General features: G+C 40.5%; 10 protein-coding genes across 10 annotated transcripts; 6 read left to right on the forward strand and 4 right to left on the reverse strand.

Annotated features, from left to right (window-relative positions):
- Positions 1-534: 534 nt before the first annotated feature.
- On the forward strand, positions 535-2,090 carry DI09_34p10 (subunit Brf1 of transcription factor TFIIIB complex; the record flags this gene model as incomplete). The annotated part of the gene is made up of 4 exons (XM_013382450.1): positions 535-1,324; positions 1,350-1,625; positions 1,660-1,818; positions 1,846-2,090. The coding sequence occupies 4 exons, from the start codon at positions 535-537 to the stop codon at positions 2,088-2,090; spliced, it is 1,470 nt and encodes a 489-aa protein (XP_013237904.1).
- Positions 2,091-2,363: 273 nt separating this feature from the next.
- DI09_34p20 (uncharacterized protein) lies at positions 2,364-3,283 on the reverse strand (the record flags this gene model as incomplete). Its single annotated transcript, XM_013382451.1, has 3 exons — positions 2,364-2,741; positions 2,795-2,821; positions 2,927-3,283. The coding sequence occupies 3 exons, from the start codon at positions 3,281-3,283 to the stop codon at positions 2,364-2,366; spliced, it is 762 nt and encodes a 253-aa protein (XP_013237905.1).
- A 64-nt stretch (positions 3,284-3,347) lies between these two features.
- On the reverse strand, positions 3,348-3,929 carry DI09_34p30 (uncharacterized protein; the record flags this gene model as incomplete). The annotated part of the gene is made up of 1 exon (XM_013382452.1): positions 3,348-3,929. One exon carries the CDS (start codon positions 3,927-3,929, stop codon positions 3,348-3,350), a length of 582 nt encoding a protein of 193 aa, XP_013237906.1.
- A 171-nt stretch (positions 3,930-4,100) lies between these two features.
- DI09_34p40 (uncharacterized protein) lies at positions 4,101-4,945 on the reverse strand (the record flags this gene model as incomplete). Its single annotated transcript, XM_013382453.1, has 4 exons — positions 4,101-4,223; positions 4,303-4,402; positions 4,427-4,773; positions 4,805-4,945. 4 exons carry the CDS (start codon positions 4,943-4,945, stop codon positions 4,101-4,103), a joined length of 711 nt encoding a protein of 236 aa, XP_013237907.1.
- Positions 4,946-4,973: 28 nt separating this feature from the next.
- Positions 4,974-5,375, forward strand: DI09_34p50 (uncharacterized protein; the record flags this gene model as incomplete). The annotated part of the gene is made up of 1 exon (XM_013382454.1): positions 4,974-5,375. The coding sequence occupies one exon, from the start codon at positions 4,974-4,976 to the stop codon at positions 5,373-5,375; it is 402 nt and encodes a 133-aa protein (XP_013237908.1).
- A 367-nt stretch (positions 5,376-5,742) lies between these two features.
- On the forward strand, positions 5,743-7,461 carry DI09_34p60 (putative caffeine-induced death protein 1; the record flags this gene model as incomplete). The annotated part of the gene is made up of 1 exon (XM_013382455.1): positions 5,743-7,461. One exon carries the CDS (start codon positions 5,743-5,745, stop codon positions 7,459-7,461), a length of 1,719 nt encoding a protein of 572 aa, XP_013237909.1.
- Positions 7,462-7,860: 399 nt separating this feature from the next.
- DI09_34p70 (uncharacterized protein) lies at positions 7,861-8,195 on the forward strand (the record flags this gene model as incomplete). Its single annotated transcript, XM_013382456.1, has 2 exons — positions 7,861-7,966; positions 7,999-8,195. 2 exons carry the CDS (start codon positions 7,861-7,863, stop codon positions 8,193-8,195), a joined length of 303 nt encoding a protein of 100 aa, XP_013237910.1.
- A 247-nt stretch (positions 8,196-8,442) lies between these two features.
- On the reverse strand, positions 8,443-10,146 carry DI09_34p80 (uncharacterized protein; the record flags this gene model as incomplete). Its single annotated transcript, XM_013382457.1, has 3 exons — positions 8,443-9,661; positions 9,753-10,019; positions 10,064-10,146. The coding sequence occupies 3 exons, from the start codon at positions 10,144-10,146 to the stop codon at positions 8,443-8,445; spliced, it is 1,569 nt and encodes a 522-aa protein (XP_013237911.1).
- Positions 10,147-10,338: 192 nt separating this feature from the next.
- Positions 10,339-11,469, forward strand: DI09_34p90 (uncharacterized protein; the record flags this gene model as incomplete). The annotated part of the gene is made up of 1 exon (XM_013382458.1): positions 10,339-11,469. One exon carries the CDS (start codon positions 10,339-10,341, stop codon positions 11,467-11,469), a length of 1,131 nt encoding a protein of 376 aa, XP_013237912.1.
- A 155-nt stretch (positions 11,470-11,624) lies between these two features.
- On the forward strand, positions 11,625-13,240 carry DI09_34p100 (uncharacterized protein; the record flags this gene model as incomplete). Its single annotated transcript, XM_013382432.1, has 2 exons — positions 11,625-12,319; positions 12,772-13,240. 2 exons carry the CDS (start codon positions 11,625-11,627, stop codon positions 13,238-13,240), a joined length of 1,164 nt encoding a protein of 387 aa, XP_013237886.1.
- Between the last annotated feature and the right edge of the window lie 8 nt (positions 13,241-13,248).

The following is a 13,248-nucleotide window of genomic DNA, read 5'->3' on the forward strand; positions in this document are numbered from 1 at the left end:
ATATCAACCGATGATAATAAGTCATTTGTTTATATTCTAAATTTAACAATAGGATAAATAGTACCCTAAAAAATAAAGACAGCTGGCATTGTATCCTCTTATAACCGTTATTACCAATTAAAATTTAAATAGAAAGAAATAAATGATTATCATCGGTTCATATTATCGATTTCAACACCAAAATCAAAGAGTCGCTAATTATAGAATCACAGACGTGCCAAAACATAGGGAATGAATTCAGGTTCCTCTAAGAAATGAGTATTCAATTTGAAAAGTGAAGGATTTCATCTATGCATCGGTTTTGCTGTAAAAAAAATATCATCTGCCAATCCAAACTGAAACTCGATTAAATTCAAGATTTTTTTTTAAAAAAACTTGCATTTACACGGTAATTTTGGCCAATAAATAAATGAAATGCTAATTATGCAGATAAACAAAATTTAAACGCTACAAGATGCTTTATAGGGGCAAAATTTTGAACGGGCTAGGGTTAGGACGCTGTTTAATCAAATTCAACTTTTACAACTCGACTTTATGAATGCATTTTCGTCGTCTGTTCCCAGTTCAGCCACGGGTTCCTCTATCCCTTCTGTTACATCAGCCTCTGGATGTTTAGCATGTGGAGCGAATGAAATTGAATATGACCAAGCCCAGGGAAACTCCTTTTGTACTATTTGTGGTACCGTGCTTGAGGAAAATGCAATTGTTTCTGAGATAACCTTTTCTGAAAGTGCGTCTGGGGCTAGCGTGATGCAAGGCCAATTTGTTCCAGAAAAGTCAACTGCCCTTCTTGGAATGCTTGGTGGTGTTATGCCTCTTAAAGGGGGAGTCTCCCCTGGATCATCATATCGCCGTTATCAGCCTTCTGATTCTAGAGAAGTTACGATATGTCAAGCACGTTTGCGTCTGCAAGCTCTTGGCTTCGCTCTTGGAATGTCAGAGCATCACATTAATGCAGCTCATCGCTGGTTTATTTTGGCATATCAACATCAATTTACGCGCGGAAGACGCTCCCAGGCAGTTGCAGCTGGATGTCTCTATATTGTATGTCGTCAAGAAAAAACGCCTCATATGCTTCTAGACTTTTCTGATGTTTTAAGAGTGAATGTTTTTGCTCTTGGGAGTGTCTTTTTGAAGCTCTGCCGGCTGTTAAACTTGGATCTTCCTCTTGTCGATCCCTCGCTCTACATTGGCCGTTTTGCCTCTCGTCTTGAATTTGGAGAGAAAACCTCCATGGTCACCGCCACTGCTCTTCGCCTTGTATCTAGAATGAAGCGTGATTGGATACAAACTGGTCGTCGACCTGCTGGCGTTTGCGGGGCCTGTATATTGATTTGCGTTTACTTTAGGCTTGCTTATAGCTGCGCGCATTTATGGATTTTCTAGATCACAAAAAGAAATTCTAGCAGTCGTACGTGTATGTGACATGACGCTTCGAAGACGGCTGGAAGAATTTTCACGCACTCCATCATCAAAGCTTACACCGGAAGAGTTTCATGGGGTATGGCTAGAGGAAGAAATTGACCCGCCTTCTTTTTCTTTGCCGTCACTGGCAAAGAAAAAGGACAGGATTAAATCTGAACACATGCGCATTTTTGAGGAGCAGAGACTTGCGCAGCTTTTATGTACACCAACATATGCTTTTTATTTCCATTTTAGTGATTGATCCTCGGTTGCTCAACGAAGATCCAATTTCTGATCTTTCGATTCTAGATGTCGATGAAGAGGTTTCGTCCGCATTACTTGCAGAAGCTGAAATGGAGGCAAAATCTGTACTTTGGCATGAGGCCAATAAGGATTATATATTGCAACAGGAAGGTAATTGTGAATATTTGAGGATTTTAGAAAAGGCCCAGTTTATGCTTGAGCAAGAAAAGCTTGGAATTTCCCAACCTCCTGTAAAAAGAAGTACCAGAAAAAGAAAACAGGAGCAATATTTCAACAGTGCAGAAGGTCCAAGTTCATCCCATTTAACGCCCTCTGAAGCAGCCAAAACTTTAATTAGTAGCAATAAGAAGCTTTCAAAAAAATTCAACTATCAAGTGCTCGATTCGCTTTTAGAGACGCCTGCATCTATCAAGCTGAGTTGAGGGTGTAAAATTATTTAGCCTCTTTGTAGCGTTCATATTAGCATATTCAGATCGATATGCTTTCAGAAATCAGCAATAAAAAATATTTAAAATATGGATTTTGTCATGTAAATAGGGCCAGCTTTTATTAATGACGCCATGATTTGAAGTACAATTTTGCTTTTTAGATAATGGCTACTGAAAAACCAAGTGTCACTTATTCAACATATTCTGTTATCAGCATAGCAGGCATACAGATTGCGCCAATCGGAATTGTCAGGGGAGGTGATGTTGCTATTCTTCTGGAAATATCGGGAAATGTCCTAAGAACCTGAATTGGGTGTAAGAACAAAAGTGCACTATTTTTATATAGAGGATATCCTCTGTGTATAAAGCATTGCGTCTAAAGATAGATAATGATTGATGCAATACGAGGTTTTTTGAGAGGAGCGCCAATAATTCTTCTAGGTACCCATTTGCAGTGCAGATGGCTTCGCTATTTGAGGTCACTACAAAGGTCCGTTCAATTGAAAGGGAAGAAACATCTTTCAAGTTTATGAATTCTGGAATTTTGGATAATTCGATCCCTGCCAAGCATTCAAAAGGAAATACTACGGATGACTCAGATAGCGAAATAGTATGAACATCGACAAGTTCAAGCCCAGAAAAGGTCTAAATTAACCAAATAAACAAACAGCAAATCGAATAGGTACTTTCAACCTTACACAAGTGGAGAGCTCCTTCATTTCTAACTGATGCACAAAAAGTAATTCTTGCAGTTCCAATAGCTGCTTTCGTCTTAATGCCTCCAATTTGGAGTCTAGATGCGCCTAAGAAAGCGAAAAAGATAAACTTACCATGGTTTTGGTCTCTAATATTTTCAAAGCGATGCGAATCTCCTGGGCTAACTGGTCTTGTAGTGTGTTTTCGGCGCTCATTAGCTGGAGGTTCAGATGAGAAATCTGTTTACTTCCATGTGCATCTTTGACCTCCTGTAGTTCCAAAAGATGACGCAGCAGCATCTTATGCAGAGGACCTTGACTTGAACAACGACATCTCGTCTTACCTCTTTGGAAATTTATCGATGCAGCAACACCATCGTTTGGTACAATATCTGGGATTGATTCATCGCTAGGTATTGCATCATCAAGATCAAGGTTTTCTGGCCACTCATCTATAGGGACATTTTCCCATGGAACAAAACAACTGTCCATTTTAAAATTTTGAATCCAAACTTGAAATCGTTAAAATCAACTCACTGACATCGGGTACCATCAATTATTTTATTTTGGAGTAAAGATCATGGGCCATTTGGATCAATTTGAGCTTCATTTCAACATTGGATAAGGTTTTTGCATCCAAGGAAGACGAGGAAGTGCCCATAAATTGAGCATCCGTTTCCAATGATTTAGCAATTGATATTTGGAGTATAGAGAGAGCGTTTGTCACTACAGCGGCCGCTTCCTGGTTTTGAAAAGAATTTACAGGAAACGCATTTTCTGATTTCATGTTCAAACATTCAGATGCTGCTTGAGAATTACTCGCAGATATATAAGCTTTGCAAGAAACGCAATAGAGTTCTTCGCTATTCCGCGGCCGCATGAGAGGGATGGAGGGACATTTTGGGCATGAAGAATCAAGCATAGCCCAACCCTGAAGCAACTTTTCTCCCAAAGCTTCGCTGAATCGATCTGTACTTCTTGCAGAGGACGAACAAGCTGCCAGCATTGTTAATTTAAAATTATTTTTCCAATAAAGTTTTGAATTTGTAACTTGTCTTGCTTTCTCATCGATGGCCTGCACTAACTGTGAAGCGAAGCTCAAATCCACCGCCACTTTGAGACGTAGTTTTGAATTCATGTTAACCGCTAGCTTATGGAGAAAGCAAACGATCGGCATCTTCAGGAAAAAGCTGTGCACTTTGTCCCAGTAAACTATTCCAGATTGGAGCCAAATTTTGCCATGGTTTGGTGTTAAAGTTTAATGTCAATAGGCTGCGCTTATGCTAAAGGGATCTGTTCATTGTGTGGCTCAAGTATAATTGATACCCGAGTTTACAGGCAGAGCAATGTGTGAGCATCTACCTTCTTTTATAAATGCATGGTTTGAGTAGAAAGGTTGAGATTTTGCATTTAACTTGTCGCCTTCGCTCCTCTTTGACAAATTTGAAATTAATAAAATAGGAGTTTTTTTCATCCTAAATGCAGATAAACCTCTCATTTCACATGCTTACCTTTGCTAGCAGCTTGAGACCCAAATTTTGCAGCTGATCAACGAATGGCTTGATACCGGAATCGAAGCGAGAGCGAACCTCAGCAATGTAAAGAAAACCACTACAATAAAATAGAAAGCACTACCCCTCTTTAAGAATCCGAAGTGCTTCGTCAATAAAATCTGGCCAATTTGTTCCCATTAGAGAGAGGCAAAAAACAGCAATGTCAACGCTACTTGAGGACAAAGGGATGTTTGAAATATCTGCAGCAATGATATGCTCTTGTGTGGATACCAAATCAAATGAGTAAACTTCCACCCCAAGCAAAGACAGTGATGTTCCAAGCTTGCCCTCACCACATCCAAGGTCTGCAATCACAAGTGGAGCAAGAAGTTTAGCGCGCTTATCAATGTAGGACAGCAGTTCATCGATGATTAAATCCAAAGGATTCACAGACCACAGCCCGACCTGCATGGAAAACCCTTCGTGATACTATGGAACTTTAACTGCAAGACAAAAATACCTGCGTAAAAAGCTCCGGATTGGCTTTAAAATGAGAAAGCGATTTGTCCCCTGTGGTTGTATATAATTTTTCATTTAGCCATCGAAATTTGGAGGCCTTAAGTTTATTTTCCAAAGAAGAGATATTCGATTTTGAAGGCATTTAAATTTTAAAAAAAGAGAAAATAAAAATGAGCCCACTGGGGAACGAATTCTGCCCCTGTATGGGCCTTTCGCACGCAGTGTTTTTTCAATGCATAGACTGTGGCCAGATAATATGTGAAGCGTTTGATCCACTTGTACGAAAGTGTCCCATTTGCAATGCATCCTTAAAATACCCTATTGAAATCGAATCGCTTTTATCTGCCAGGAAAACTAGAGCCATGCAATCTTTAAAGCCTGAAAAACGTCAAAGCGCTGACCTGTGTAATATTGCCTTTAAAGATTGCAATGATGAAAAATGCTTAAAAGAATGGCACATGCCGAAACAGTTTGATAGCAAAGCCCAAGCTCAGGCGATTAAAGAAGATGGCGCAACCCTGAAGCCATTTAGGAATAGAAAGGCCACGATAACACGTGTCGGAAAATTTTAGAATAAATGTACAAACAACAGCAGCAGTGCAACTAAAATGTTCAAATCAACTAAAAACAGGTCCATACTTTGATGCCAAATTTAGAAGGTCGCATGAGTTGCATCGCAACTTTTTATTTCTCCTAGGGTCTGGTTGTCAAACCCCTCACTTTGGGCATTTAGCTTTCCTCTCACCATCCCTTCTAGAGTCGCATTTCGAATAGCTTATTCCAGCATTTTCATCAACCCTTATCAAGGATTCATCAACTTTATTTCCTGGTGTCAGTAAAGTTTATTCTTGGTTGCTACCCGAGTGACTTTCATACTCATCACAAACTCCACGTTGCCCCATTTTTGAAGCCTATTTAATTACATATCTGCCTAAACTCATGACCGAGCAAATATCTAATGGAAATGTTCGCACTTCCCTGCCACCTTCTACTCAAGTTGTACCATCGTCCCTGGAGACCTCGATATATTGTGACGGAGAGAGTCCAGAGTCCACTGAGCCGTCAATGAGTACTTTAAAAGAGAAAAATATTGCACCACCTAGTAATGTGGATCACGATAGTAGAAATGGAGCTGTTGGAAAGCTCAAGCTTGGGGCTACCACTTCGCTTCCGTTTATGGGGGACCCTGTAATATCCCCGATAAATGGATGGAACCCATCTGCTAGTAGCGATTTTTTGCCAAAAAACAACTTCAATGTGAAATTTCGCCATCACGACCATGGAAGGGCTATTTACCCTTATGGCCAGCTTGAACATCCATCTAGAAACGGGACCTCGTCAATGCCACACATGTGCCCCGGTAATTCGAGAGAAAATATTTCCATCGTGTCTCCATCGCACTATTTTGAGGGAAGAGATATTGGATGCCCATATCCTACACGTTCATACGCCTTAGAAGTCTTGCATGGTACATCTCCTTCTGGGAAGATCATTCATTCTTCCATCAATCTCGACCAATTTGGATTACCGGTCTGGCCTTCAGCTGCCGTCATGGAGCAGGAGGCAGAGATTGCATCTCTCATAAAATATCTAGAACCAACCGTTTTGGAGCTGGAGCAGCAACTGTTGATATTCAATGCAATTTCAGATATTACCAACGAGCTTTTCAAAACTTCGAGATTAGTTAGGTTTGGATCAACGGTAAATGGCTTTTCACTTCGTGGGGCTGATGTTGATTTTTGCCTTTTTGTTGCAAAGCCTAATGATGAAAATGCAGAAGATGAGCACAATAGCTCTACCATTGCCGAGTCGGTGCTAACTCGCCTTGGGGCCGCTTTAATGTCCCATAGCAGGTTCATACAGATCAAGGTGCTGACCAGGGCTAGAGTCCCCATTATTAAGCTTAAGGATTCTGTTACCGGCATATCATGTGATATTGGGGTGAATAACTCGCTTGCTTTGCATAATACTCGGCTTTTATTCTTATATGGCCAATATGATTCTAGGGTCCTATCTTTGGCCCGTATTATAAAGTGGTGGGCAAGAAAGCGTGCCATGAACGATTCATATTGGGGTACACTTTCCTCATATTGCCTCGTCATGATGCTGGTATTCTATCTGCAACAAGGGGAGAATCCCATCCTCCCAATTCTAACCAGTAACTCATTGATTGACGAATTCATTGAATGGAGAAAAACAGCACAGCTGCCTTCGTCCCTTCCATGTGAATCTTCGATTTCAGAATTATTGGCTCAATGCTCTATATCTTCATCAGAGCCATCTTTTAAAGACTTTATATCCTCATTTTATGATGCAGACAAAAACGAGTCTGGCGTCGTTGATACTATAGTTGATGGTAAATACTCGGTCAAGTACATCTCGGATGTCCTTTCTCTTAAAAAAATGTTATATCATCGCGTGTCTCACTCAAAATATCCCAATGTAAAAAGTCAAGCTATGGGCAGGAATTTATATCCCCTTTTGACGGGGTTTTTTAGGTTTTATACCCAAACCTTTTCCTTTTCAACGGAAATTGTTTCCCCCAGAACTGGAAAGGCACTCAGCAAAGAATCTAAGCAATGGTCGATTCAAGTATTCCCCAAATTTATTTATTCTCGTAGAATAACACGCCAAGAGATTCATTTTGGTTTTGTATAGAGGATCCATTCGACCAGGCTCAAAACCTTACCAGAGTCGTTACTTATAATAGGTATGAAATGTATGCCCTCCTATTTTTAGTTTGTATTACATTCGAGGGCAGTTTATTAGGGCCTCGCGGTTAGCTACCAAACGCCACTCGATACACAGGATTTGTCTTGATGCCCTCTACTATCCTGATTGATGTATGGCAAGGAATTTGTTGAGAATTACTGATGGCCGCCAATCGTTTATAGGATTGCTTGTATTTTGATTTTTTATGTTAAATAATTGACTGTTCGCTGCAATAAAGGTCATTGTAGTGACATGCTTAACAAAAACGAAAATTTTCGATTTAATTAAATTTAATTACACCGGATGGTATTACCTCTGCAAACTCATCATTACTAGTCTTCTAAAATGCAATCGTCGGCAGACAAAGGCAAAAATACCAAGGAGTTTGCCATTCAATTTGACAAGTTTGTCAACTCATCTGTACATGTCAAGCTTTCCGGTGGCCGTCAAGGTAGCATTTTATTGTTGGCTTGATTTCATTAGTCGTCGGCATACTACGAAGCCATGATGCGCTTTTTAATCTGGTGTTGGATGATGCTGTTGAGACGCTCACAAGAGGCGATGAACCAGCGACAACTAGAAGGCTTGGACAGTTAATTTGTAGAGGCCCTTGTGTTTTGGCGGTCAACCCGGTGCATGGTTCAATGCAAATAGAAAACCCATTCATCGACAAAGAATGATGATCTTTCAATAAATTCGCCATAAATAATTTATTATTAAGAGCTACAAAGCCGTATGATGTATACTACAAACTTATTGCATTTCTATTTATCCCCTTCATTAGTTAATTGGCAAAATTTGAACACGCTCTTGCTTTACTTGAGCGAGTCTAGAATGGGTAGATTGTTTTTGTTGGTACATTGGGATGGCATGTGATCGGATGAGCATCTGGGCTTGGATTTGATAAAAGCTACAGGTAAAAAAGGGTCAAATACCAGGGATGTCGATTTCCAAGTCATCCAATGAAATATTTTCTTTCAATATCACGCTAGTTTTTACCAAAGAATTTGGCTCAGTACCATTTGAGGCTTTTTCTTGGCCATCGGCAGGGAGGCCGCCATTTGAGGGCACAGGAACGGAAGGGAAATCTTTGTTGTGTTCCTCTTCTTCCTTGTAGGTCGTGGAAGCAACAATGCTAGCATAAGTAGAAACTGTTTTTCTGCGAGAAAAGGGATTAAGGGAATCATCTGAAAAAGAAGAGCCATTCCCACCGTTAAGGATGGACACCCTTTTGCGTTCAAGCTCGGCATCTGCCGAGGCCTGGTTAATACGCCTGTTCCTTTCGAAAATTGCAGACATCGAATCAGCTCTGGAATTCCCTGCAGCATTGGAATCGGAGATTTTTTGATTTAGGATATTGAGCGATGTATTGATCCTCTCGACCTCATCAGCCATGCCAGCCTGAATGGCAAGCTCTCGCTCCTTCATTAAAAATGCCTTTTCAGAGGCAGGGTTTCTTTTCAAAACATTTAATTTCCGCTTTTCTTTGACGACAAAATCAATTTCTTTCTCCGTCATCGGGGAATTGAGAAGAAATTTTACTCTCTCCGCGAGAGAAGTTGCCTCTTTCCTCCTCATTATGTAGCAATTAGAATGACGCAGCTCCATCAGCCAGCGGCCAAATTCTTTTTGAGTGGGCGGAGAATTTGAAATTGCGTCGATGGCAAACTTTTTCAATGCCTTTCCGATGCGCAAGTTGAAGGCAGACTTTGTGACAGAGGCATTGACCGTGTACGTCTTGTAATATTCGACCACCGAATCAATTTGGCATAGCCGATAGACTTGCTCACCACGATTGGGATCCACGCCAAGAGAAAGCCGAACAAAAAAGCCAGCAAGGTCGGTTTTAAAAAACGAACGATACAGCCATTTTTCAATCAGGGACCTAGTTAAACAGATGGGAAGGATGTGTTCCAGCTCAACAGTATCGTCCAACACTACGGGTTCTTTTTTTGCGGCACAAAAATTCTTGATCGAAGAAGCATGCTCTTGATTTCCATAATCAGCGCGAAAAGGCTGCAGATGCTCATGTTCGTCGTCGTCCACATCGATGGTGCTTGTTTTTCGCATCCAATCAGGCTGTTTGATGGGCTTTTTGTCTTTCTGTAATTTTCGGTGCAATTCCCAGCGTTCTCTTTTTTTCTGTCTAGCAAGGTCTCGCTCAAAAAGGACATTTTCCCTCTCAACCTCTGTCATTGCGAAAAGCCTGAAAAGGAAAATGTTGAACGGGGACTTACCTTTCCCTATCGATGGCATCGCCCATCAGGTCATCGTCGTATCCGTCTGAAAAGACAAGCTCATCATCTGAAAGTTTAGATTTCTTTGGCTGCTTCACATATTGGTCCTCATAGATCTCATCTTCCTCATTTGAATACTTTTTAGTCCTGCGAGAAAAATTGGAGGGCTTTTTTGGGTGAACTGGACTGCCGCCATCATCCTCTTCTACGTCTTCCAAAAAATCGACCGTTAGAGATTGATCATCATCCTCATCGTCATCTGAGCCACTAGGGATTTAGGAAAAAGCCCTTACAAAATATTCTTAACGGACGATGCTCTTCTATTAAGCAGTTCCAGAATATTTTTGGAAACGGATTTAATATCTTCCCCTGATCGATTCGAATTGCCTGACATGGAGGAGAGGACCGAGCAGAGCAGAATCAATTGAAAAAAATTGGCCCATGATTGGGCTAATGTTGCAAACTCTGTTTTGCAATTTTAACAAACCATTTGATTTTTAAACTTTTGTTTCATGTTGAGGGCAATTTAAGCGAGCAGTTTTCAGATCCCCATTGCATGGGTGGGATAAAAAATTTGCTTTGGTCGATGAAGTGTCGTAGTACGTTTACACAAGATGCCTATGACCGTGCTTGTAGCTCTTTTGATGAAAGTGATTATGAAAATGCCTCTCTTTCCAAGGCTGCCGCCCTGGTGGTTGGCGTGCACAATCCAATTGCTCTTGCAGTTGCAATCGAGCTGGCCAAGAAAGGCTGTCGATTATATGTGTTGTCCGCTGACAAAAAAAAAGGTACCGATGCACTGGGTAGAATAGTCAGTTCTTACCCTAGCTCATGCTCTTTTCTCCCAAAGCTATACATCCACGACATCTCTAATATTCACCAAGTAAAGGCTTTTATTGAAGAGCTCACTAAGGATCTGCATGCTCTGTCGGACCACTTGTCAATTGTTCTTTTTGAAGAAGAATCGGTACAAGCGCATTGGAATGAGCCCACTGAGGAGGTACCGATGCAGCCAGATTTTTGTTCTCATGTGCTATCGTTATATTGCCTTTTGTCCCAACTGATTTACCTGAATTTGTTTGATTCCTCCAGAGAAGCTGGCAAATATCCGCATGCAAGGGTCATCGTGATCGAAAATCCCGCCCTCTTGAGACGATCTCTATTGCCGAACAATCTAGAAGGCAGTAATTGGAAAAAGTCCTTTAAATCAGGACGGGCCTACGCAAATTTCAAGCGGCAACAGATGGAGTTGATCATTTATTTTGCAGCCGTGCATCGTGATATTCATTTTTACGGTGTAAATCCCGGATTGGTCAACAATTCCGCGCTCAAATACTTGTCCTCGACAACCTTATCTTCCATGAAGAAGAAATGCAGAACAACAGAGCAAGCAGCGGACGGGGTGGCGTGGGCAGCCATTTTCCCTTTGCTCTCGTCACAGATCCCATCAGGCAGTCTGATTCTTGATAGGAAGGTATCTCCTGCGTATCTTTGTTTTTGCAGCAGCAAGCCATCTACGGCGCGAAGGGAGCGCTTTGCCCAGCGTCTCAATCAGTACAAGTTGAAGTATTATGATGAGGTGAGGGAAACGCCAACTCAAGGCTCCATTTCAACCAAGTCGTCCCAATTGATTGCACCGGATTCCGATGCAATTTACAATAATCCCGAGTTGCCCTCGTATAGCGATAATGACGCCAATTTGAATAAAAAACATTAGTTACCCTAATTTTGTTTGAAACTTTTAGTTTTCAATTCCATTCAGTTGATTTGATTTGATTTGATTTGATTTGATTTGGTTTGTTGGCTCTGTCGCCAATCGCGCGATCCTTCTTAATTCTGCCTTTCTCGTGATGCACAGGTTTTTGTTTTTCTATGCAAGGTTATGTATTAAAAGTCCATGAATCAGCACTGCATACTCTGCGCTCTTCATATCTATCTTTTGTTGGTCTAGCCATCTTTGATGCTATTATGGTCGATATTTTCTATCCTGGATTATTACAATTTTTGTTTCACTGCGTCTTGTTTTTGTGGATTACGGTGCCTGTAGTATTTTGGAAACAGAGTATTAGCAATTTGTTTTCTTTCTCAAATTGGTGTCAGGCCGTAAAGAAAAACATGCGAAGGTATTATATTCTGTTCAGTTTTGCCCTTTGCGAAGAATTATCTGAATTTAGTACGGTTAAAGCCGAATCGCCAAAAGGGGTAGACTCATCTCTAACTACCTCGGCTGAAAGCACGCCCGTAAAAGAGCCCCCTGAAAGCGTTATGAGCAAAGTTGTTTCCTTATTTGCAGTTAAACCGGAAGAACAGAGGGACCTCACTATTCATGAGGCTTTTTTAGACATCTGCAAGCTGATTGTATTCTGTTTTCAGGCTTTACCCGTATATGCAATCGTTCTAGGATTGGAAAGTCATATTTTCTCATCTCTTATTTATACTTTGATCACAATTATCGCTTTACAATTTGGCATAGCTATGGAGTTAAGAGGTTTATTTAAGGTCAAAGAGGTTACCGAATTATTTGATAAGGCACATTTCACCCTGCTCCCGATGGCGCTGTTTATCATGTATTGCATTTTTTGCCTTTTATCGAAAATTTTCCATCGTTTTTTCTTTACAAACAAAAAACACCGTTTTTACTAAAGTTGTAAATTTAAAATTTGGAGTAAAATCAATCTAATTAGTCTACACGCTGCCACACTTGTACCAATAGAATTTACAATTCACGGTTACTTTATGGTTGCCGGATTAGCTTTGCAGCTATGAATTGGATTTTCTTTGGAGTCTTGGTTTTCTGCGCATATCTTAGCATTGCGGCGGCAGCGAGCCCTATTATTCATACCAATGGTGTATTGCAGACTGAAAAAAGTTTCAACCAGATACTTTCCGATAAGCTTGGGAAGGACGGCTTGAATTTTCTAGTTATGTTTTTCTGTGTGGCTAATTTTGCGATCTTTTTACTTAGCAATACTATTTCCAGGGTTTTTTTATCTTGTTTATTCGGGTATTATTATTATAGAAACTTTAAGGAAATGAGTAACCTCAAACCAGCTGTTGCATCTGCTAGGCAAAACGAGAACTCCGATCCTGATGATTCTGGTGATCATGCTAGTGTTGTTCCAGTGGAAAAATCCTCTGAAAACAAAGAGCTCAAAAAGCAAGACACTGATTACATGCTCGGAATTTTTCGAATTTTAGTATTTTATACTCAGTTGTCCTGCACTTTAGCCATTGTTGATTTTCCTTTCAAATGGGCAAAAGAAAGAATATCGCCATTACTTCCTTCTCTATATGGGTTCATATACATGGTAGTTAAAATTGCAGCAATCGTGACTGTGATGGTTTCCTTTAAATCTATTGTTTCTATTGCTGACCCAAGCAACGTGCTAATCAAAACACATTTGGGGTTGTTTTTGTGCGGGCACTGGATTTTGCTAATTATAGACTTTGTAGCTTCATGGATCTTTTCCAAAGTTACAAAAGAATAGGTCTGCAT

This window comes from Mitosporidium daphniae, assembly GCF_000760515.2.
Source record: "Mitosporidium daphniae strain UGP3 chromosome Unknown contig-34, whole genome shotgun sequence".
Classification (NCBI taxonomy): Eukaryota; Fungi; Microsporidia; genus Mitosporidium; species Mitosporidium daphniae.